General features: G+C 51.9%; 1 protein-coding gene across 1 annotated transcript in view; it reads left to right on the forward strand.

Moving 5' to 3' along the window:
- WDR3 (WD repeat domain 3) overlaps positions 1–24,645 on the forward strand; it is a 59,841-nt gene that overhangs the window by 6,090 nt on the left and 29,106 nt on the right. Inside the window, exons 7-21 of the mRNA XM_069760451.1 lie at positions 781–873; positions 954–1,055; positions 1,271–1,368; positions 19,689–19,784; positions 19,862–20,101; positions 20,217–20,310; positions 20,652–20,753; positions 20,826–20,911; positions 22,138–22,279; positions 23,163–23,219; positions 23,295–23,395; positions 23,947–24,058; positions 24,144–24,278; positions 24,349–24,399; positions 24,533–24,598. Of these exons, the coding sequence (XP_069616552.1) occupies positions 781–873; positions 954–1,055; positions 1,271–1,368; positions 19,689–19,784; positions 19,862–20,101; positions 20,217–20,310; positions 20,652–20,753; positions 20,826–20,911; positions 22,138–22,279; positions 23,163–23,219; positions 23,295–23,395; positions 23,947–24,058; positions 24,144–24,278; positions 24,349–24,399; positions 24,533–24,598 (1,575 nt within the window). The remainder of the gene's footprint in view (positions 1–780; positions 874–953; positions 1,056–1,270; positions 1,369–19,688; positions 19,785–19,861; positions 20,102–20,216; positions 20,311–20,651; positions 20,754–20,825; positions 20,912–22,137; positions 22,280–23,162; positions 23,220–23,294; positions 23,396–23,946; positions 24,059–24,143; positions 24,279–24,348; positions 24,400–24,532; positions 24,599–24,645) is intronic.

Below are 24,645 nucleotides of genomic sequence, written 5' to 3' on the forward strand. Positions count from 1 at the left end.
CCCCGCCCCGGCGTCGCCAGTCCCCCGCCCCGGCGTCGCCAGTCCCCCGCCCCGGCGTCGCCAGTCCCCCGCCCCGGCGTCCTCAGTCCCCCGCCCCGGCGTCCTCAGTCCCCCGCCCCGGCGTCCTCAGTCCCCCGCCCCAGCATCCCCCACCCCGGCGTCCTCAGTCCCCCGCCCCAGCATCGCCAGTCCCCCGCCCCGGCGTCCTCAGTCCCCCGCCCCAGCATCCCCCACCCTGGCGTCCTCAGTCCCCCGCCCCAGCATCGCCAGTCCCCCGCCCCGGCGTCCTCAGTCCCCCGCCCCAGCATCCCCCACCCCGGCGTCCTCAGTCCCCCGCCCCAGCATCGCCAGTCCCCCGCCCCGGCGTCCTCAGTCCCCCGCCCCAGCATCGCCAGTCCCCCGCCCCGGCGTCCTCAGTCCCCCGCCCCAGCATCGCCAGTCCCCCGCCCCGGCGTCCTCAGTCCCCCGCCCCAGCATCCCCCACCCCGGCGTCCTCAGTCCCCCGCCCCAGCGTCGCCAGTCCCCCGCCCCGGCGTCGCCAGTCCCCCGCCCCGGCGTCCTCAGTCCCCCGCCCCAGCATCCCCCACCCTGGCGTCCTCAGTCCCCCGCCCCAGCATCGCCAGTCCCCCGCCACTGCGTCCCCACCCTGGCCTGTGTAGGTGGCGGCACTGTCTCCATACCCCACCAGGGCAGAGCGCTGCGGGTTTACATGGTGGCCGGACATGGAGTCGGTGTCACACGACGGCCAACAAGCTGCGATCACTTTTCTTTCCTGCACAGACTGGAGACTCAGACGAACCTCAGCTGAAAAAAGCGAAAGGTCCCGCAGAGGAGGCCGGGAGTGAGGAGGCCGAGGAGGAGGCCCAGGAGGAGGTACGGCGCTGTCATGGCGCAGGGTGTGCGGAGTCGGGGTCGGCGTCTGATGTCATCGCCGTCTGTATCTTTGTCTTCAGCGGATCCTGACCTGTCAGCGCTACGGCTCCATCATGAGAGAAGGACGAGACCGAGTGGTGACACTGGCGGTGGACCGGACGAGGCGCTTCCTGGCCTGTCATGTGAGCTCCTGTGGTTATTACCGTAAAGCCCCCGCATGGGTGCATTAACCCCGTGTGCAATTTAATGATAACCCTAAGCCCCGCCCACTTGTCAATATCAGACCCATAGGGCAGCAACCCACTCTGCTCCAAACCCCTACCCAGTACTGACTACAATGGGTAAGGTGACCGTCCCTTTAAGACCTGATTGGGCTCCTGACCGCTATCTCTTACAGGGAATGGACTCAATGCTGGAAGTTTTCTGTGTCCTAAATAAGGAGGAAATCGCCAAGAAAATGGAAAGGAAACTGAAGAAAGCCAAGAAGAAGACTAAGTAAGTGATGTAGACCAAGAGGCCCTGTTCTCCAGAGCTGCACTCACTATTCTGCTGGTGCAGTCACTGTGTACATACATTATATTACTGATCCTGAGTTACATCCTGTATTATACCCCAGAGCTGCACTCACTATTCTGCTGGTGCAGTCACTGTGTACAAACATTACATTACTGATCCGGAGTTACATCCTTGTTGTGAATTCTGCTCTTGGGCTCCCTCCGGTGGTTGTTGATGGTAATGCAGTTATTCCTGAGCAGCAGTCTTGGACAGGTGTTTCTGCTAATTGCAGCTCGGACTGGGGTATTTAGCTGTGCAGGACTCATTAGGCCTTGCCAGTAGTCAATGTTCCTTTGGAAGTGTTGCTCCTTTTGCTTATCCCTGTTTTCTGTCTGCGTGTGTCTTTTCCTCTCCTACTCAGTCAATATTTGTGGCGGGCTACCTATCCTTTGGGGGTCTACTCTGAGGCAAGAGAGTTTTCCTATTTCCATCTTTAGGGATATTTAGTCCTTAGGCTGTGTCGAGGTGTCTAGGTCTGGTTAGGCACATCCCACAGCTACTTCTAGTTGCGGTGATAGGATCAGGGTTTGCGGTCAGTAAAGTTACCACTGCTCCAGCGAAGGTCTTTTCATGCTGCTCCAAGGCCACCTGATCATTAAGGTACCGTCACACTAGACGATATCGCTAGCGATCCGTGACGTTGCAGCATCCTCGCTAGCGATATCGTCCAGTGTGACAGGCAGCAGCGATCAGGCCCCTGCTGTGATGTCGCTGGTCGGGGAAGAAAGTCCAGAACTTTGTTTCGTCGCTGGACTCCCCGCAGACATCGCTGAATCGGCGTGTGTGACGCCGATTCAGCGATGTCTTCACTGGTAACCAGGGTAAACATCGGGTTACTAAGCGCAGGGTCGCGCTTAGTAACCCGATGTTTACCCTGGTTACCATCGTTAAAGTAAAAAAAAACAACCACTACATACTTACCTACCGCTGTCTGTCCCCGGCGCTCTGCTTCTCTGCACTCCTCCTGTACTGGCTGTAAGCACAGCGGCCGGAAAGCAGAGCGGTGACGTCACCGCTCTGCTTTCCGGCTGCCCGGCGCTCACAGCCAGAGCAGAGAAGCACAGCGCCGGGGACAGACAGCGGTAGGTAAGTATGTAGTGTTTGTTTTTTTTACTTTTACGATGGTAACCAGGGTAAACATCGGGTTACTAAGCGCGGCCCTGCGCTTAGTAACCCGATGTTTACCCTGGTTACCGGCATCGTTGATCGCTGGAGAGCTGTCTGTGTGACAGCTCTCCAGCGACCAAACAGCGACGCTGCAGCGATCCGGATCGTTGTCGGTATCGCTGCAGCGTCGCTTAGTGTAACGGTACCTTAACAGTACTACTGGCCAACAATTAGTTAATTGCATCTCAGAAGAAGGGAGGAAAGGTCATGAGCCATTTTTTTTTTTTTCTTCAGTCTGTTTTGTCTTCTCTTCCCTCTTTATCTCTGGGTGGCTGAAGAGCCTTGTGCTAGCATGAATGTTCAGGAATTAGCTTCTCGTGTAGACCAGCTTGCTGCTAGTGTACAGGGTATTTCTGATTACATTGTTCAGACTCCTGTTTTAGAACCAAAGATTCCTACTCCGGATTTGTTTTTTGGTGACAGGTCCAAATTTTTGAGTTTTAAAAACAACTGTAAACTGTTTTTTGCATTGAAACCTCGATCCTCCGGTGATTCCATTCAACAAGTTAAAATCATCATTTCACTGCTGCGTGGTGATCCACAGGATTGGGCATTTTCCCTGGAACCTGGGGATCCTGCTTTGCTTAATGTAGACTCCTTCTTTCAGGCGTTAGGATTACTGTATGATGAACCTAATTCTGTGGATCAAGCTGAGAAGACCTTGTTGGCCCTGTGTCAGGGTCAAGAGGCGGCAGAATTGTATTGTCAGAAATTCAGAAAATGGTCTGTATTGACTAAATGGAATAATGATGCTTTGGCGGCAATTTTCAGAAAGGGTCTTTCTGAATCCGTTAAAGATGTTATGGCGGGGTTTCCCACACCCTCCAATCTGAGTGATTCTATGTCTCTGGCCATTCAGATTGACCGGCGCTTGCGGGAGCGCAGAACTGTGCGCGCTGTGGCGTTGTCCTCAGAGCAAATTCCTGAGCCGATGCAATGTGATAGGATTCTGTCTAGAACGGAACGACAAGGTTTCAGACGTCAAAATAGGTTGTGTTAATATTGTAGCGACGCTGCTCATGTCATTTCTGTCTGCCCTAAGCGGACAAAGAGGATCGCCAGTTCAATTACCATCAGTACTGTACAACCTAAATTTCTGTTATCTGTGTCCTTGATCTGTTCATTGTCATCATTTTCTGTCATGGCGTTTGTGGATTCAGGCGCCGCCTTGAACTTAATGGACTTTGAGTTTGCTAGGCGTTGTGGTTTTCCCTTGCAGCCTTTGCAGAACCCTATTCCTTTAAGGGGATGCTACACCGTTGGCTAAAAATAAGCCCCAGTTTTGGACACAGGTGACCATGCGCATGTCGATTTCTGGTGTTGCATAATTTGCATGATGCTATCGTGCTGGGTTTTCCATGGTTGCAAGTACGTAATCCTGTTTTGGATTGGAAGTCCATGTCTGTGACTAGTTGGGGTTGTCAGGGGGTTCATAATGATGTTCCTCTGATGTCTATCGCCCCTTCTCCCTCTTCTGAGATTCCAGAGTTTTTGTCTGATTTTCAGGATGTATTCGATGAGCCCAAGTCCAGTTTTCTTCCACCGCACAGGGACTGCGATTGTGCTATTGACTTGATTCCAGGCTGTAAGTTTCCTAAGGGTCGACTTTTCAACCTGTCTGTGACAGAACATACCGCCATGCGGAGCTATATTAAGGAATCTTTGGAGAAAGGGCATATTCGTCCATCTTCTTCACAGTTGGGAGCGGGGTTCTTTTTTGTTGCTAAAAAAGATGGTTCCTTGAGACCCCTGTATTGATTATCGCCTCTTGAATAAGATCACGGTCAAGTTTCAATACCCTTTACCTTTGCTTACCGATTTTGTTTGCTAGGATTAATGGGGCTAGTTGGTTTACTAAGATTGACCTTCGGGGGCATATAATCTTGTTCGTATTAAGCAGGGTGATGAATGGAAAACTGCGTTTAACACGCCCGAAGGCCATTTTGAATACCTTGTGATGCCATTCGGACTCTCTAATGCTCCATCTGTTTTTCAGTCCTTCATGCATGATATCTTCCGGACTTATCTTGATAAATTCCTGATTGTATATTTGGACGATATTTTGATTTTTTTCCGATGATTGGGAGTCTCATGTGCAGCAGGTCAGGATGGTATTTCAGATCCTTTGTGACAATGCCTTGTTTGTGAAGGGGTCTAAGTGTCTTTTTGGGGTGCAGAAGGTTTCCTTTTTGGGCTTTATTTTTTCTCCCTCGTCTATAGAGATGGATCCGGTTAAGGTTCAGTCCATTCATGATTGGATTCAGCCCACATCCGTGAAGAGCCTTCAGAAATTTTGGGGTTTTGCAAATTTTTATCGCCGTTTCATTGCTAATTTTTCCAGTGTGGTTAAACCCTTGACCGATTTGACGAAGAAAGGCGCTGATGTGGCGAATTGGTCCCCTGCGGCTGACTCCGCCTTTCAGGAACTTAAGCATCGTTTTACTTCTGCTCCAGTGTTGCGCCAACCGGATGTTTCTCTTCCGTTTCAGGTTGAGGTTGACGCTTCTGAGATTGGGGCAGGGGCTGTTTTGTCTCAGAGGGATCCTGTTGGTTCTTTAATGAAACCGTGTGCCTTCTTTTCCCATAAGTTTTCGCCTGCTGAACGCAATTATGATGTCGGCAATTGGGAGTTGTTGGCTATGAAGTGGGCATTTGAGGAGTGGCGACATTGGCTTGAGGGAGCTAAGCATCGTATTGTGGTCTTGACCGATCATAAGAATCTGATTTACCTCGAGTCTGCCAAACGGCTGAATCCTAGACAGGCTCGATGGTCCCTGTTTTTTTTCCCGTTTTGATTTTGTGGTCTCGTACCTTCCGGGTTCTAAGAATATTAAGGCTGATGCCCTCTCTAGGAGTTTTTTGCCTGATTCTCCTGAGGTCTTTGAACCTGTCGGTATTTTGAAGGAAGGGGTGGTCCTTTCTGCCGTTTCTCCTGATTTACGATGGGTTCTTCAGGTTTGTCAGCCTGAAATTTCTGATCGTTGTCCTGTGGGGAAGCTGTTTGTTCCTGACAGATGGACTAGTAGAGTGATTTCTTAGGTTCATTGTTCTGTGTTGGCTGGTCATCCTGGCATTTTTGGTACCAGAGATTTGGTTGGTAGGTTCTTTTGGTGGCCGCCTTTGTCGCAGGATGTGCGTTCTTTTGTGCAGTCCTGTGGGATTTGTGCACGGGCTAAGCCTTGCTGTTCCCGCGCTAGTGGGTTGCTTCTGCCTTTGCCGGTCCCTGAGAGGCCCTGGACGCATATTTCTATGGATTTTATTTCCGATCTTCCGGTTTCCCAAAGAATGTCGGTTATCTGGTTGTTTGTGACCAATTCTCTAAAATGGTTCATTTGTTGCCCTTACCTAAATTGCCTTCCTCTTCAGATTTGGTTCCGTTGTTTTTTCAGCATGTGGTTCGTTTGCATGGTATTCCTGAGAATATTGTGTCCGACAGAGGTTCCCAGTTTGTTTCTAGGTTTTGGCGGGTGTCACGATTCCCCTGACCGCTGTCACCAATTGGTCAGGATTCCCACCGTGACCGTCACCCCTACGTCGCAGATTGAGGTGACTTGAGGCCAACAGACGGCTATCACATGTGCAGGGGGGCTTATCTTAGTTATCCCTCCACTGCTACAATGTGATGAAACAACACACACAAGGCTATTGACCTCTTAGCTTACAGCAGGGGCTTATTCTAGGTATCCCACTGCTTTCAATATACCACAAACTGCAGGGATTTATGTATATCCCGCTTACAGTTCCACTTAACACTTGCAGCTCTCTGGCGCCCCCCTTACACTCAGGTCAGATTAGGTACTGCACCCTGGGTAAATAGTCGCCAGAAAGGCTGCCTGCTATGTACTGGCTATTGGGCACGCTGCAGCGACGCGATAACTACTCCCACTCAGGCAGGAACAATAATTATTAACGCCGCAGTCGCTACAGCATCACTCAACAGTCTGCACACTTCGCTGCCACCAGCTTCGATTAAACGGGTCCGAAGCTAACCCAACACAGTAGCGTAATTCTCTTCCAGAGACAGGGTGCGTTTAGAGCATGGAGAATGAACTAAAAAATTAGGCAGTGCTTTATCAAAAATATTTTATAAAGATGTTATAAATTAGACAATTGCAAATATGTACAAGGGTAATTATGAAATAAACAGGGATTAAATGAGAAAAGTATCACTCACATGTTCAAAGCATTGCAGGCAACCATACGTCCCAGCTCATTCGGACGTGTGCAGGGCTCTTCCAGGAGAAGACGAGAAATCCAGCAGAAAGTGACTCCTCAGAGCCTGCCACACTTAAAACATTAAGGCTGTGACATCACAGAAAGGCTGGCTTATCCAGACCCTCCTCTCTCTACATTCTGCCTAAACTTTAAACTATTTTCTCTGATTTCTATAACTTCACTATAAAACACGTAATAGTTCTAACAAACCCATCAATCATCTCGGATTAACGTGAGCATTCTAATGAGATCAAATATGTCCTATCTGGGATACATATTTACAGAGAAATCCCTACTTTTTTACCAGATGGAGTTAGAAACCCGAGTTTCAAGGGATGGGTAGATACACCGAGTGAGAATAAGAATATATATTTTCGTATGTCTAGCTTAAATCGTTTGCCTAATATCTAACAAAAACTAAACAAAGAATCTTTCATGAATCTTGGAGCAACTTTTCCAGTTTTAACTAGTGCAGGTGGGAGGGGTGAGGGACTTTCGTCCGAGCTTGGAATTTATGACCCCAGGGCCATAAAACCCCCTTCTACCATACAGTCCACATACAGTCCGTAGCCCAGAGAGAAACAAGGAGAGTCAGCTAGTGAAGGGGGGGTTTAGCCCACCTCATGAGCTGAAGAGCAACTAAACTTATATGATATTTCATACCATCGTGACAGCGGGCCTTTTGTGCTAGGATGGGCATTGATTTGTCTTTTTCTTCTGCATTTCATCCTCAGACTAATGGCCAGACCGAGCGAACTAATCAGACTTTGGAGACCTATTTGAGATGCTTTGTGTCTGCTGATCAGGATGATTGGGTGGCTTTCTTGCCATTGGCCGAGTTTGCCCTTAATAATCGGGCTAGTTCAGCTACTTTGGTTTCGCCTTTTTTTTTAATTTTGGTTTTCATCCTCGTTTTTCTTCTGGGCAGGTTGAGCCTTCTGACCTTCCTGGTGTGGATTCTGTGGTTGACAGGTTGCAGCAGATTTGGGCTCATGTGGTGGACAATTTGGTGTTGTCTCAGGAGGAGGCTCAACGTTTTGCTAATCGTCGTCGGTGTGTTGGTTCCCGGCTTCGGGTTGGGGATCTGGTTTGGTTATCTTCCCGTCATGTTCCTATGAAGGTTTCTTCTCCTAAGTTTAAGCCTCGGTTTATTGGTCCTTTATAGGAGTTCTGAGATTATTAATCCGGTGTCTTTTCGTCTGGCGCTTCCGGCCTCTTTTGCTATCCATAATGTCTTCCATAGATCTTTGTTGCGGAAATATGTGGAGCCCGTTGTTCCCTCTGTTGATCCTCCGGCCCCCCTGTGTTGGTCGATGGGGAGTTGGAATATGTGGTTGAGAAGATTTTGGATTCTCGTTTTTCGAGGCGGAAGCTTCAGTACCTTGTCAAATGGCAGGGTTATGGCCAGGAGGATAATTCTTGGGTTTCGGCCTCTGATATCCATGCCGCTGATTTAGCTCGTGCCTTTCATCTTGCTCATCCTGACCGGCCTGGGGGCTCTGGTGAGGGTTCGGTGACCCCCTCCTCAAGGGGGGTGGGGGGGTACTGTTGTGAATTCTGCTCTTGGGCTCCCTTCGGTGGTTGTTGATGGTAATGCGGTTGTTCCTGAGCAGCAGTCTTGGACAGGTGTTTCTGCTAATTGCAGCTCGGACTGGGGTATTTAGCTGTGCAGGACTCATTAGTCCTTGCCAGTAGTCAATGTTCCTTTGGAAGTGTTGGTCCTGCCTGGCCCCTCCTGCTTGCTGTCAATTCAGCTAAGATAAGTGTTTTCTTCATTTTTTTTAGACACACTGCTGTGTTTATTTTCTGTGCTTATCTTGTTTCTATTTTGTTCCTGCTAGACTGTGCCTGATGTTTTTCTCAGTCTAGTTGGACTCGCTGGAGTTGCAGATATACTCTCCACATCTTTAGTTAGGTGGTGGAGTAGTTGGATTTTTCTGCTGTGGATATTTTGTAGTGTTTTCTGCTGACCGCATAGTATCCTGTACTATCCTTTCCTATCTAGGTAGAAGTGGCCTCCTTTGCTTATCCCTGTTTTCTGTCTGTGTGTGTCTTTAACTCTCCTACTCACAGTCATTATTTGTGGGGGGCTACCTATATTTTGGGGGTCTACTCTGAGGCAAGAGTTTTCCTATTTCTATCTTTAGGGATATTTAGTCCTTAGGCTGTGTCGAGGTGTCTAGGTCTGGTTAGGTACACTCCACGGCTACTTCTAGTTGCGGTGATAGGATCAGGGTTTGCCATCAGTAAAGTTACCACTGCTCCAGCGAAGGTCATTTCATGCTGCTCCAAGGCCACCTGATCATAAGGGTACCGTCACACAGTGGCATTTTGATCGCTACGACGGCACGATTCGTGATGTTCCAGCGATATAGTTACGATCTCGCAGTGTCTGACACGCTCCTGCAATCAGGGACCCCGCTGAGAATCGTACGTCGTAGCAGATCATTTGAAACTTTCTTTCGTCGTCTAGTGTCCCGCTGTGGCGGCATGATCGCATGGTGTAACAAAGGTGTGCACAATATTGTATACGATGTGCGCATAGTAACCAACGGCTTCTACATCACACATACGTCATGAAATTATCTCTCCAGCGTCGTACATTGCAAAGTGTGACAGCAGTCTACGACGCTGGAGCGATATTGGAGCGATGCTGGAGCGTCACGGATCGTGCCGTCTGTTATGATAAGGTAATTCAGTACCACAATGGACATAGAGGTCAGAGCACATACAGTGACCTGACAATAACCCAAAAACATAGAACGAGCTCTGAGACGTGGGAACTCTGCTGACCGCAATCCCTAATCCTCTCCAACCACACTAGAGGCAGCCGTGGATTGCGCCTAACGCTCCCTATGCAACTCGGCACAGCCTGAGAAACTAGCTAGCCTGAAGATAGAAAATAAGCCTACCTTGCCTCAGAGAAATACCCCAAAGGAAAAGGCAGCCCCTACATATGACTGTGAGTTAAGATGAAAAGACAAACGTAGAGATGAAATAGATTTAGCAAAGTGAGGCCCGACTTTCTGAACAGAGCGAGGATAGGAAAGGTAACTTTGTGGTCAACACAAAACCCTACAAAAACCACGCAAAGGGGGCAAAAAGACCCTCAGTACCGAACTAACGGCACGGAGGTACACCCTCTGCGTCCCAGAGCTTCCAGCAAGCAGGAAAAAACAAATAGACAAGCTGGACAGAAAAAACAGCAAACAAAATAGCAAAGCGGAACTTGGCTATACAGAGCAGCAGGCCACAGGAACGATCCAGGAGGAAACAGGTCCAATACTAGAACATTGACTGGAGGCCAGGATCAAAGCACTAGGTGGAGTTAAATAGAGCAGCACCTAACGACTTCACCACATCACCTGAGGAAGGAAACTCAGAAGCCGCAGTACCACTTTCCTCCACCAACGGAAGCTCACAGAGAGAATCAGCCGAAGTACCACTTGTGACCACAGGAGGGAGCTCTGCCACAGAATTCACAACAGCCGTCGTAGCGATCAAAATGCCACTGTGTGACGGTACCCTAACACATTCTGTATTATACCCCAGAGCTGTACTCGCTATTCTGCTGGTGCAGTCACTGTGTACATACATTACTGATCCTGAGTTACATCCTGTATAATACTCCAGAGCTGCACTCACTATTCTGCTGGTGCAGTCACTGTGTACATACATTACATTACTGATCCTGAGTTACCTCCTGTATTATACCCCAGAGCTGCACTCACTATTCTGCTGGTGCAGTCACTGTGTACATACATTACATTACTGATCCTGAGTTACATCCTGTATTATACCCCAGAGCTGCACTCACTATTCTGCTGGTGCAGTCACTGTGTACATACATTACTGATCCTGAGTTACCTCCTGTATTATACCCCAGAGCTGCACTCACTATTCTGCTGGTGTAGTCACTGTGTACATACATTACATTACTGATCCTGAGTTACATCCTGTATTATACCCTGTGAGAGACAGAATCTAAAAATAAAATCCAGAAGATCACATTGTAGGATTGTAACATAATTAATTTACATTTTATTGCATAAAATAAGTATTTGATACAATAGAAAAAACAGAATTAGACTTACCGGTAATTCGGATTCTAGTAACCTACGACGACCGCACACAGGAGGAGGTCATCTCATCCTAATAGGGACAGGAAACATGAGAGGTCACATGTCCCCTCCCACCTCCTCCCCAATATTGTTATAAAGGACCACAATAGTATGAATACCCGACCATATTTATTACTGCTAGATCATTGAGTAAGAGGGTGGGAATTACCCGTGATGTCGTGGTGGGTTATTAGAAACCTAATTACCGGTAAGTCTAACTCTATTTTCTCTAACCCCCCACGACAGCACACAGGAGGAATACCAACGACTAATGTCTAGGGAGGGACAACCGCCTGGAGAATCTTTCTCTCAAACGATAGATCTTTTACGGATATTAAATCAGGTCTATAATGTCTGATAAAGGTGTGGACAGATGACCAGGTAGCGTCAGGCGCTGGCTTTTTCCGCCCAAGAAGCTGCTACTGCCCTGGTAGAATGAAGCGCGAACTTCTGTGGAAGCGTGAGATCTTGAACTCGATAAGCTTCAACGATCGCTCTTTATCCAATTTGCCACCGTAGTCTTGGATGCTTTCTTCCTTCTATTCTGGCCATAGGGTTGAATAAACCGGTTCTTATCGTTCCTCCTCTCCCTGGTTATGTGGCGGTAATGTAGGACCACTCTCCTTACATCAAGAAAATGGAACTCCTCTTCTTTTTTTTTTTGTTCTTTGGGTTCTGGCAGAAGGAAGGTGTCACGGATCCCTTCTCCGTGGAGTCACTTATTCGTCACGTGCCTGCTCTCACACGTGACTTGGGGTTGTGTCTGCAAGGGTTAATCTATCTCCCCACTCTCAGTCCAGCTTTCAACCTCTGTCCTATGCTGTAATGGGATCATAAATCAAACACCGACCCAGGAGGACACACACCCGCTCATACGCGCTGCCACCACTCATCGAATACTCAGGTGATGAGTCCTGGAACTCATAATACTAATAAAAATGTCTATCACTCATAAGGCTCACACACCTTTAGGCTATGGATTATTTTAGAACATTCAAGGTTCAACTTGTTAAAGTTTTATACTTTAATAACAAAAGGGTCAGTGCTTACAATAAGAAAAGATATAAACATATGATAATAAAGACATACAACTTATGCAAAACAGTATCAAAATAAACAGGAGAAAACTTACCGAAATTATCTAACTGGTAGTTGCTTTCTGCTCCCTGAGGGGGGGTGAATGGAGTTGTGGAACACATCAGCTTCTCAGGCTGCCCTTACATGTGAACACAATTCTCTGTCTGCAGCCTAAATTTATAACTTTGGTCTGAAGTCAGATTTCTAGACCGCCCCCCCAGGTTAATATCATAATTGCTGGCTCTTTGATTGGCCACGGCCGCTCTACTAATCAAGAATATATATTATTTTGCTCTTGAGACACTTGTGACCAGGTTCCCAGGAATAGATCACCTCAGGCCGCAATTAGCATCTCCCCTCCAAGACCTAAGAGGTGCCAAATGTTACCTTCTTCTTGGCTCTAGCTGGACCTCCTGGTGAGATATGGAGATGCAATTTCTACTAGTCCCAAGGAAGTACCTATTAACACCTAGGTGCGACTTGCGTTCAGGACAGATGTTACTTTATCACTAGTCACACATATAACCCTAGACATATGTCACAACACACACACACACACATATACACACATATTTCACCACAAAGTTATTACTATATCCTGATTTCTATGAAAGTCTGTTACCATTTTCGGCAAAAATGAAGGATCAAGTCGGAACACCAGCCGGACTACTAATATTTTCAGGTAGGGCTCCTTTATGGAAAGAGCCTGTAACTCCCCCACTCGCCTGGCCATTGTGATTGCCACCAGGAACGCCTTTTTCCAGGCCAACTTATCCAACATTATCTATGGTTGGGGCTCAAATGGTGGAAGCGTTAATCCTTTAAGGACGATATTGAGGTCCCAGGCGGGGACCAAACTGACCGGTCTAGAACAAACTCGTGTAGCTGCTGTCATGAATCGTCTCACCCACCGATGTTCCTCAAGGGCCTGGTCGAAGCATGAGCTCAACGCTGGCACCTGTACTTTAAGAGTACTGGGTCTATGTCCTTTCTCTAAGCCCTCCTGCAGAAAATCTAGGATTTGGGCAATATTGGCCTGTCGGGGATCTGGCCGATCCGGTGCACACCATGACACAAACATCTTCCAGGTCTTTTGGTATATGGTGTTTTTCACCGGCTTCCTACTTTTCTGTAGCGTCTTGATGACTCTCTAAGAGACCTTTTGGCCCTCAGAATTGAGAATTCGGAAGCCAATCCGCTAGATGCAAGGTCTCTATGTCTGGGTGATAGACCGGCCACTGGTGTAGGAGATCCTCGATTGGTGGAAGTATTACATGTCCGTCTACACATAGGCTGGTTATGGAACCTTACCAGCTTCTCTTCAGCCAGAGGGGTGCCAGTAGAATGACCCTGGTCTGTACGCATCTTATTTTCTGTAGAGTTCTTTGTAAGACCGGGATTGGAGGAAAGGTGTAAGCCAGATTGAATTGCCACTGGTGAATGAAGGCGTTTAGCGACAAATAGCTGGTCACCTTTACATTCTGGCGTCCTGCAAATAGATCGACCCCTGGATAGCCCCATCTCTTGGTCAACATCTGGATTCAGACTCTGTTCTCCCGGGTGGATATCTCTTCTGCTCAGGAAGTCGGCTGCTTGTTGCCTCTTCCCTTTATGTGAAGGGCTGACACGGAGAGAAGATTCTTTTCAACCCACGAAAATATTCTTGCAAAGATGCACTTTAGGTCTTCGTGCTTCAAACTTCCCTGGTGCCGAAGGTGTGCGATTGTGGTTACGTTGTCTGGATATACCCTCTCGTAGGTACCTCGGACCACTGATGTTGCTGCCCTGAGGGTCTCCACCACTGCCTTCAACTCCCTGAAGTTCGAAGACTGTCTGCTGACTTGGGTTGACCAGAGACCCTGGAAAGATGTCCTGGAGACTACGGCACCCCATCCCCTTTTGCTGTCATCTACTTCTATGGTGACTAGTGGGGACTGGATCCAAGGTGCTCTGTTGTTCAGCTTCCCTTGGGTTGTTCCACCAGGCCAATGATGTCCGTATCCGGGCCGGTATTGACACTTACTTGTCCAGTGATCCGGGGGAACATCCCACTCTGCTAGCACATAACTCTGCAGGTCTCTGGTGTGCACCTGGGCCCAGGCCGCCGACTGGATACAAGATCTTTGAGCAGAGGACCGACATGGCAAACCTCATGGATACCGATCTTCTGCTCCGCAGGATGTTTCTTTGCGCTCAGTTGAATCTGTTTCTCTTTGGGCAAGAAGGATGTTTGCCCCGAGAATCCAGGAGAACTCCTAAGAGTCTTTCTGGTAGAAGGAATCCGATCTGATTTCTGATGATTTATTAGCCATCCCAGTGATGTTAGAATATAGGAGTTGTCTGTATGTGCTTCTGTAACACCAGTACTGGTGCCACCAGCAGAAAGTTGTCGAGATATGGGATGATACAAATCTGTTGACCTCTGACATGAGCCTTGACTTCTGCCATGATTTTCGTGAATATTCAGGGTGCCGATGATATTCCGAATGGGAGTACGGTGAATTGGAAGTGCGTTATCTGCTCTCCTTGGGTAACTGCGAATCTCAGGAACTTCTGATGTTTGGGATGGATCGAGACATGATGATATGCATCCCGCAGATCGATTGTTGCCATGGCAAAGTTTTCCTTTCCGAGGAACTGCCGATTTGATGGACTCCATCTTTAATTTCCTGTAACAGATGTGTTGGTTCAGGGGCTTCAGTTTTATTATAATGCTGTGGGATCCGTCCCTTTTTTTTTTTTTTTTTTTTTTATTAAGAGCCTGGAGTAGTGACCCTTGTTCTTCTCCACCTCCGGGACTAGTGAGATTGCCCCCGAGGCCAATAAGTTTGAGGTCTGACCTTACGGCACCTTGAAGTGTCTCCGTAGAGAGGTCCGTAATTCTTACTCTGTTTAGGGTAGGTGGTAAATTCTATCTTTACCCTTTCCTGGACTGATCTTGGGACCCATGGGTTGGTGGATATCTCCCGCCATTGTGGAAGGAAATGAGAAATCCGACCTCCTACTTTCCTTTGAGCGTCATGATTTACTCTTGACGTTTGCCCTGGCTGAGAAACAAATCTCTGCCTCCTTTGGGGTAGCTCCGCCTCCCTGTCTTTCCTTTACCTCAGAACTAGGAAGACTGCTCCTGAGGGGGCTGAAAGGACCTCTTTTGGCACCCTTTGGTTCGGGCAGTGACTTGATCTTGTACGAAAGCTTCCCCAGTAAGTCATCTAGAGCTGACCCGAACATATATTTCCCCTTAAAGGGAATGGAGCATAGGTTGATCTTAGATGCTACGTCTCCACTACAGGATCTCAGCCACAGGGCTCGTCTCACCGGGTTGGAATGGGCCGCTGATCTAGCCGATACTCTGAGGGATTCCGCTGAGGCGTCTGCCAGGAAAGCTATAGCATTTTTGGAGAAGGGGTAATGAGGCGAAGATTTCTTCTCTGGGGGTTCCTGTTGCCGGGTGTTCTTCTTCCAACTGCCCCAACCAGCGAGACATTGATCTGGCTACCGATGTAGAGACCGCGTTTGTATTTAGTAACGCCGCTGATGTTTCCCAGGTTTTCCTGAGGAGTCCCTCCATTTTGCATTCCAGAGGATCTCTCAATTGAGAGGAATCCTCAAACTGCATGGTAGTTCTCTTGGCCACCTGGGCAACCTGAACATCTACTTTGGGCACTTCGGAGCAGCATTCTGCAGTTTCGTCATCCACTAGGAATCTATCCTTTAATTCTGAGGGAGTGCTCAGGCTTTCTTCTGGAGCTTCCCACTCTTTCAGAACCAGCTCCCGGATATTCTTTTGTATCGGGTGTTACGGAGAAGTGGGGTCAGTGGGTGCTCTCGTCCGCTAGCCCGGCTGTCTTTAGCAAGACTGCATGGACCACGGCTCATACCACTGAACGCCCGCTCTATCTCCCGGTGGCAATACACTACACAGACAACACAGGGTTAAGGTAAAACAGTGTGGCAATATTTTATTGAACCACAGCACACAATAGCAAACAGCATTCCCAACATGCCTGGAATTGTATGGGTACATGGGCGCATATAAAATATCACTGCGTCTCCACGTGTTTCCAGTATGACATGACGTCAGATCTCCCAGGGTCGCTACTCCATCTGTGGATGAACGCACCGAGAAGAGGTAACGACGAGCATAGGGAGATGACCAAGAACTGTCCATAGAGTCCATACAAGGTCCAAAGCCAGTTGACACGAGAGTCACCACCTGTCTTATCGGACCAGCTCCATGGAACTAGGCGACTAGCGGGTCCCAAACCTGGCTTTCTCCAAACATATCCATGGTTCAGAGAAGGTCACAGGATCAGATCTGTGTCCTTCCAACCGGAGCCGAAAACCCCTAGGTTGTTTCCTATAGAAGCATAGACCAGTGTCCCTCGTGATGGTGCCATGATGAATTGGCTGCAGTCCGTTCTCTTGTCTGTTGGGTGGTTTGCAGAATGTCCGGCTGGTGGCTCTGTGTTACTTCCATCTCCCAGGATCTGATCTCTGAGTCTTTTTATACCCAAGGCCTGTAAGCTATTTTTAGAATTACCCAGGGTCCTTCAGTCCAACATCAAGATAAGGTAAACAATGGTGATGGGATTAAGTAGCACTATTAGCATATAAGCACACATCAATAAACTAAGCTTAATACGCCCTATGTACAGTCACTATTACAGACTTACACAGTATGTTAGATATTATATCAGTGGGCAGCCCACCAGACATAAACACTTAAATTCACAAGCCAATATACAGATAAAAAAACAGGTGTTTTGTTTATGCAAAAACGTAGCTGTCTGGGTAATTCAGATACAATCTGGTTTCTTCACATCGGGAAAACAAGCTTCCTTTTTGATCGGAGACCTCCGAACATTTCTTCCTGTACTGTACGTGCTGGTTTCTCCTCTTCCACGGTTCTCACCTCTGTGAGGAGTTCCTCAATGTTATCTGAGGAAAAGTAGAATCTCTTTTCCTGCATCTCTGGGTCAGGACTCAGTTCGCCGCCTTCTAGGAATTCCTCCGGCATGGACTCCTGGGAGTCCGAATCTTCTTCCTGATAAATCTTTCTCTTTTTTGCTGCTGGAGGGACACCAGGAGCAGGTATTGCCTGGGAGAAGGATGCTGGAGAAGATTGTATCTCCTGACTTACTATCCCTTTAATTTCTTCTCTTAAAGAGGGCTGTTCTTCTTCTAGAACCTTCTCTATACACTCCTGACATAGCGGTTTTCCACGTGAGGAGGAGAGACTTTTTTGCACATATTGGACATTTACGACTAGTGGCCTTAGATTTACTCCTTGGTGCAGGTTCCTTGTGCCCCTGAAAGAGAGAAGGTAAAAAGAATTTAAGTATCTCCACCTGCACCATGGACGGGATCCAATACCTGTATAGTTACAGTGATCGGCACAGCGCTGGGCTCCACAGGCGCCGAGCGGGAAGGATCAGACTCCATTCTACCACTGTTTGTCCTACCTTACTTGATCTTCTGTCTGGGACTCCTTAAGTAGGTCGACCGGCCAGCGCCTCCGTCCAATCAGAGGGGCTCTTCCCCCGCTCTTCTCCGGTTGGTGGACTCCATCGGTGGAATCCAGCTGGGTCCTGCCTTTGATTTTCCCGGTGCGTTCCACAGTGGAGCGCAGAACCGGAAGTGACGATCTCAGCATGCCGGCCGTCGTTTGATGTCACGGGGACCACACCAGTTTACATTGAGGGAAGCCGGAAGCACTCGTCCCTCGCAACACAGCGGTCCGCGCCAGCAGGAACAGGGGGAGGAGATGGACCCGGAGAGCTAAGAGGCCTCCCGCCCGCGACCTCCCCCAGACTTTACCCGGAGGCACAGACTGGGGGAAAGACCACGTCCTAGGGAGCCAGGAACAGCATCCGGAGATGGAGGGTAAGACCGATCTCCTGCTGCCCGGCTATGTTAAATGTCTGGTGTCAGCCGCCGGCAAAGGGCACCGAGGATGACCTCTTCATCCCTATAGGGACAGGAAAGACACTGGGGAAAGGAGGTGGGAGGGGATATATATATATATATATAATCCTTTCGTATTTCCTGTCCCTATTCGGATGAGATGACCTCCTCCTGTGGGCTGTCGGGGGGGTTAGTAGAGAAACAAGTAAATATTTGGTCCAGGAACCTTTGTAATTACAGAGGTCGGACGTTTCCTGTGGTTCTTGCCCAGGTTTGCACACGCTGCAGCAGGGATTTTGGCCCCCTCCGCCATACAGATCTTCTCCAGATCTTTCAGGTTTCAGGGCTGTCGCTGGGCCACAGAGTTTCAGCTCCCTCCAATGATTTTCTATTGGGTTCAGGTTTGGAGACTAGCTAGGCCACTCCAGGATCTGGAAATGAATGCTTCTTACGGAGCCACCCCTTAGTTGCCCTGGCTGTGTGTTTCGGGTCATTGTCATGCTGGAAGACCCAACCACAACTCATCATTAGGGCTCTTACTGAGGGAAGGAGGTTGATGGCCAAAATCTTGCGATACAAGACCCCATCTATCATCCCTTCAATGCGGTGCAGTCATCCTGTCCCCTTTGCAGAAAAGCACCCCCAAAGTACAATGTTTCCCCCACCATGCTTCACAGTTGGGATGGTGTTCTTGGCGTTGTTCTCATCCTTCTTCTTCCTCCAAACACGGCGAGTGGAGTTGATACCAAAAAGTTCTACTTTGGTCTCATCTGACCACATGACCTTCTTCTATACCTCCTCTGGATCATCCAGATGGTCATTGGTGAATTTCAAACAAGTGTACACATGTGCTGGTGTGAGCAGGGGACCTTGTGTGTCCTGCAGGATTGTAATCCAAGACGGAGTGGTAAGTTACTAACGGTAATGTTTGAGACTGTGGTCTACGCTCTCTTCAGGTCATTGACCAGGTCCTCCCGTGTAGTTCAGGGCTGATTCCTGACCTTTCTCAGAATCCTCCTTACCCATCGAGGCGAGAGCCCCAGACCTAGGAAGATTGACAGCTATCTTATGTTTCTTCCATTTTCTAATAATTGTGCCAACAGTTGTTTCCTTCTCATTCAGCTGCTTGCCTATTGTCCTGTATCCCATCCCAGCCTTGCACAGGGCTGCAATTGTGTCCTTGGTGTCCTTAGACAGCTCTTTGGTCTTGGCCATGGTGGAGAGGTTGGAGTGTGAGTGTGTGTGGACAGGTGTCCTTTATACAGGTAACAAGGTAAAACGGGAGCAATTAATCCAGGTAATGAGCGCAGAGTAGGAGGCTTCATAAAGGTTAACTAACAGGTCTGTGAGAGCAGAATTCTCGCTGGTTGGTCGGTGATCAAATACTTATTTTCCCCCTGTAGGTGATGGTGCTTGGTGCTCCACTATTTGTAAACCTCCGTTTTGTGTTCACAGCTGTTATGCAGATTTGTGCGTTTCCATGGCTGCAGACGATCTCGCGATATCTGATTTTGCGTTGCTGACTACTTTCACCTCCAGACTACGCGGGGATCGTTTGTAGTCTGTTACCTTGGAGACGCATAGTTCTGTACTGGAGCTGTGTACCCAAAATAGGAGATTTTTTTTTTTTCTGGAGAAATAAATTGTGTAAAGATTGATGAGGTCGGTGATTTGCCCCCATGACAACACTGCTGCGCAGGATCCGCCCCTGCACTGCGGGGTCCACATGTGACTATCAGGCGGTCTCTCATGCTTGTTGCTTTTGTGCTGCAGACAGACTGACGGGCAGCAGGCGGCACCGGACGTGGAGCAGACGCTGCAGGACGAGATTGTGAAAGTCGCCAGCATTAAGGCCTCCTCGAAAATCAAGTAAGTGCCCCCCGGCCCCTCCCCATCTCTGGTCCGCCGTCCGCCACCACTGACCGCTGCCACCTCTGCCCCCACAGGTCATGTGACCTGCTCGTCTCTGCTAAGGGGGAGCTGAAGGTGGTGGTCCTGCTGCAGAACAACAGCGTGGAGGGCTTCTCCGTGCTGGCCGAGCCCACCCAAGCCGGGAGCGCGCAGAGTACCAAGACGTCTCGCCTGACGCTGGGGGGGCACCGCAGCGACGTCCGGACTACGGCGTTCAGCTCTGACAACATCGCCGTCCTGTCCGCGTCTGCGGAGTCCGTGAAGATCTGGAACAGGTAGGACGGAGGGCGGCAGTCACCCCAGAGCTGCGCTCACTGCTCAGCGCCCGGTGCCGCGCCTGAGCGCCAACAGTGCGGCAGCAGTGACGTCCCGCCATCTCTCTGCCCGCAGGTCCACGCTGCAGTGTATCCGGACCATGGCCTGCGACTACGCGCTCTGCTCGCTCTTCGTCCCAGGAGACAGACACGTCATTGTCGGCACCAAGGTAACAGGCTGGAGCATGACTCCGCAGGGGCCCTGCATACATTGCACAGCTGTCACATGACCGGCTCCTGATGGGAGGGGCAGGAGCCAATGGGGGGAGGGGCAGGAGCCAATGGGGGGAGGGGCAGGAGCCAATGGTCCGATTCCTTCTCCATATTCTGCCTTATTGGCTACTCCAGAGACCCTGCGACCTGTGCAGTGGGGTCAGGGGTCATGCTGGTCATTTGTAGCGGCTGTGGGTCACATGACAGGATTCTGGCCCCTCCCCTATGTATGCCCCTCCCCTATGTATGCCCCTCCCCTATGTATGCCCCTCCCTTTCACTGCTCGCGTCTCTTTCAGTCCGGGAAGCTGCAGCTCTTCGATCTGTCATCTGGGACGGAGCTGGACGCCGTGGAAGCTCACGATGGCGCAGTGTGGTCCATTGCGCTGTCACCTGACCAGGTAAGGAGCGGTCACTGGATGCTGAGGGTTGTAGTCCGGCCCACACAGTACTGACATTCTCCTGTGTCTTAGCGCGGATTCACCACTGGGGGCGCCGACAAGTGCGTGAAGTTCTGGGAGTTTGAACTTGTGAATGACGACACCGATACACAAAGCAGGTGAGGATGATGGGAGTAGTAGTGCTGGCGGGAGCTGTCCGCAGTGCAGCCCTGAGGATGATGGGAGGAGTAGTGCTGGCGGGAGCTGTCCGCAGTGCAGTCCTGAGAATGATGGGAGTAGTGCCGGCGGGAGCTGTCCGCAGTGCAGCCCTGAGGATGATGGGAGGAGTAGTGCCGGTGGGAGCTGTCCGCAGTGCAGCCCTAAGGATGATGGGAGGAGTAGTGCCGGCGGGAGCTGTCCGCAGTGCAGTCCTGAGAATGATGGGAATAGTGCCGGCGGGAGCTGTCCGCAGTGCAGTCCTGAGAATGATGGGAGGAGTAGTGCTGGCGGGAGCTGTCCGCAGTGCAGCCCTGAGGATGATGGGAGGAGTAGTGCCGGCGGGAGCTGTCCGCAGTGCAGCCCTGAGGATGATGGGAGGAGTAGTGCCGGCGGGAGCTGTCCGCAGTGCAGCCCTGAGGATGATGGGAGGAGTAGTGCCGGTGGGAGCTGTCCGCAGTGCAGTCCTGAGAATGATGGGAATAGTGCCGGCGGGAGCTGTCCGCAGTGCAGCCCTGAGGATGATGGGAGGAGTAGTGCCGGCGGGAGCTGTCCGCAGTGCAGCCCTGAGGATGATGGGAGGAGTAGTGCTGGCGGGAGCTGTCCGCAGTGCGGCCCTGAGGATGATGGGAGGAGTAGTGCCGGCAGGAGCTGTCCGCAGTGCAGCCCTGAGGATGATGGGAGGAGTAGTGCCGGCGGGAGCTGTCCGCAGTGCAGCCCTGAGGATGATGGGAGGAGTAGTGCTGGCGGGAGCTGTCCGCAGTGCAGCCCTGAGGATGATGGGAGGAGTAGTGCCGGCGGGAGCTGTCCGCAGTGCAGCCCTGAGGATGATGGGAGGAGTAGTGCCGGTGGGAGCTGTCCGCAGTGCAGCCCTGAGGATGATGGGAGGAGTAGTGCCGGCGGGAGCTATACGCAGTGCGGCCCTGAGGATGATGGGAGGAGTAGTGCCGGCGGGAGCTGTCCGCAGTGCGGCCCTGAGGATGATGGGAGGAGTAGTGCCGGTGGGAGCTGTCCGCAGTGCAGCCCTGAGGATGATGGGAGGAGTAGTGCCGGTGGGAGCTGTCCGCAGTGCTGCCCTGAGGATGATGGGAGGAGTAGTAGTGTCGGCGGGAGCTGTCCGCACTGATGGGAGTGATGGCCGCCATGACACTGTGCACTGAGGATGATGGGAGTTGTCTTCTGTCTGCAGTCGCCGTCTCTCGGTGAAGCAGAGCCGGGTGCTGCAGATGGACGAGGACGTGTTGTGTGTGCGGCTCAGTCCGGATGGGCGGCTCCTGGCCGCGTCCCTGCTGGACTGCACCGTGAAGATCTTCTATGTGGACTCGCTGAAGGTAACGGAAGGACGGGGGTCAGTGAGGCGGTGCGCCCCCCGGGGGATGTCTGCCGCTCACCGCTGCCTCCATCCAGATGTGACCGTTCCCCCCCCCCCCCCCCCTCCTGCCGGTCCTGTGCCTTCTCCCCCACCGGCTCTTGTCCTGCACCCATTCCCCCCTTCCCCGCCGGTCTTCTGCCCCGTTCCTCCCTCACCCACTGGCTCCAGTCCTGCCCCCGTCCCCTCTCCCCTGCCGGCTCCGCTCCTGCCCCCTTCCCCTCTCCCCTGCCGGCTCCGGTCCTGCCCCGTCCCCTCTCCCCTGCCGGCTCCGGTCCTGCCCCGTCCCCTCTCCCCTGCCGGCTCCGCTCCTGCCCCCTTCCCCTCTCCCCTGCCGGCTCCGGTCCTGCCCCGTCCCCTCTCCCCTGCCGGCTCCGGTCCTGCCCCGTCCCCTCTCCCCTGCCGGCTCTGGTCCTGCCCTGTCCCCTCTCCCCTGCCGGCTCCGCTCCTGCCCCCTTCCCCTCTCCCCTGCCGGCTCCGGTCCTGCCCCGTCCCCTCTCCCCTGCCGGCTCCGCTCCTGCCCCCTTCCCCTCTCCCCTGCCGGCTCCGCTCCTGCCCCCGTCCCCTCTCCCCTGCCGGCTCTGGTCCTGCCCCCGTCCCCTCGCCCCTGTCGGCTCCGGTCCTGCCCCCGTCCCCTCTCCCCTGCCGGCTCCGCTCCTGCCCCCGTCCCCTCTCCCCTGCCGGCTCCGCTCCTGCCCCCGTCCCCTCTCCCCTGCCGGCTCCGGTCCTGCCCCGTCCCCTCTCCCCTGCCGGCTCCGGTCCTGCCCCCGTCCCCTCTCTTCCGCCGTCTCCGGTCCTGTCTCCCCCCTGCCTTCTCCGGTTGTCACCGCCATCTTGTCTTTCAGTTCTTCCTCTCGCTGTACGGACACAAGCTGCCGGTCCTGTGTATGGACATCTCACATGTAAGTATCGCGGGGTCTTTCTGGTGGAGGGGGCTGTCCAAGGCTGTCATGTGATCGCTGAGCCTTCTCCTATAGGACAGCGCCATTATCGTCACCGGATCAGCTGATCGTAACATCAAGATCTGGGGCCTGGACTTCGGGGATTGTCACCGCTCAATGTTCGGCCATGACGACAGGTGAGCGAGAGAAGACCTCCCCCCCCATATGGAGGCCGTCCCCTCCTGTGTGTACCCCTCAGCTCGGCAGCCCTTTCTATATATCCCTTGACCCTCTCTGCGTACACCCCGTAGCCCCTTCTCTGTACACTTCGCGGCCCCTTCTCTGTACACCCCGCGTCCCCCTCTGTGTGTACACCCCGCGTCCCCCTCTGTGTGTACACCCCGCGTCCCCCTCTGTGCGTACACCCTGCGGCCCCCTCTTTGCGTACACCCCGCGTCCCCCTCTTTGCGTACACCCCGCGTCCCCCTCTGTGCGTACACCCCGCGGCCCCCTCTCTGTACACCCCGCGGCCCCCTCTCTGTACACCCCGCGTCCCCCTCTCTGCGTACACCCCGCGGCCCCCTCTGTGCGTACACCCCGCGGCCCCCTCTCTGTACACCCCGCGGCCCCCTCTCTGTACACCCCGCGGCCCCCTCTCTGTACACCCCGCGGCCCCCTCTCTGTACACCCCGCGGCCCCCTCTCTGTACACCCCGCGGCCCCAGCTGTATCCTCTGCTCTCTCCACAGCGTCATGTTCCTGCAGTTCGTGCCCCGGACGCACCTTTTCTTCAGCGCGGGGAAGGACCGGAAGGTGAAGCAGTGGGACGCAGACAAGTTCCAGCAAGTGCAGACCCTGGAGGTGAGCGCAGTGTGGGGTCCGCTCATTTACATAATGGGAGGGGCTTGTGCTGGGGGCGGAGCGTCTGATGTGGGTTCTGTTCCAGGGCCATCATGGAGAGGTCTGGTGTTTGGCCGTCAGCCCCAGTGGCGACCATATTGTGTCCTCGTCACATGACAAGTCGCTGCGTCTGTGGGAGAGGACGAGGGAGCCGCTGATCCTGGAGGAGGAGCAGGAGATGGTGAGGCGACGAGCGGCGGCGGCCATCGCTGATCGCGGTGATAAACCTCATTATTCTCCTGTCATTTCAGCAACGTGAGGCCGAATTCGAGAAAAGTGTGGGGACGGGCGCGCAGCCGGTGGTGAGTACCGCGTGCTCTGCGCCTCCGCGTGCTCTGCGCCTCCGCGTGCTCTGCGCCTCCGCGTGCTCTGCGCCTCCGTGGCTCTGCGCCTCCGTGGCTCTGCGCGGCACTGATCACTGCTTGTTCTCCACAGGTCGCCGGCGAGAAGGAGGGTGAAGCCGCTCTGGCCGGGAGGAAGACCATCGAGACGGTGAAAGCGGTGAGTGTGCGAGCGACCGAGCGCCGCCATGTGTCCGATACCGGGAC

This window comes from Ranitomeya imitator, chromosome 3, assembly GCF_032444005.1.
Source record: "Ranitomeya imitator isolate aRanImi1 chromosome 3, aRanImi1.pri, whole genome shotgun sequence".
NCBI classification, from domain to species: domain Eukaryota; kingdom Metazoa; phylum Chordata; class Amphibia; order Anura; family Dendrobatidae; genus Ranitomeya; species Ranitomeya imitator.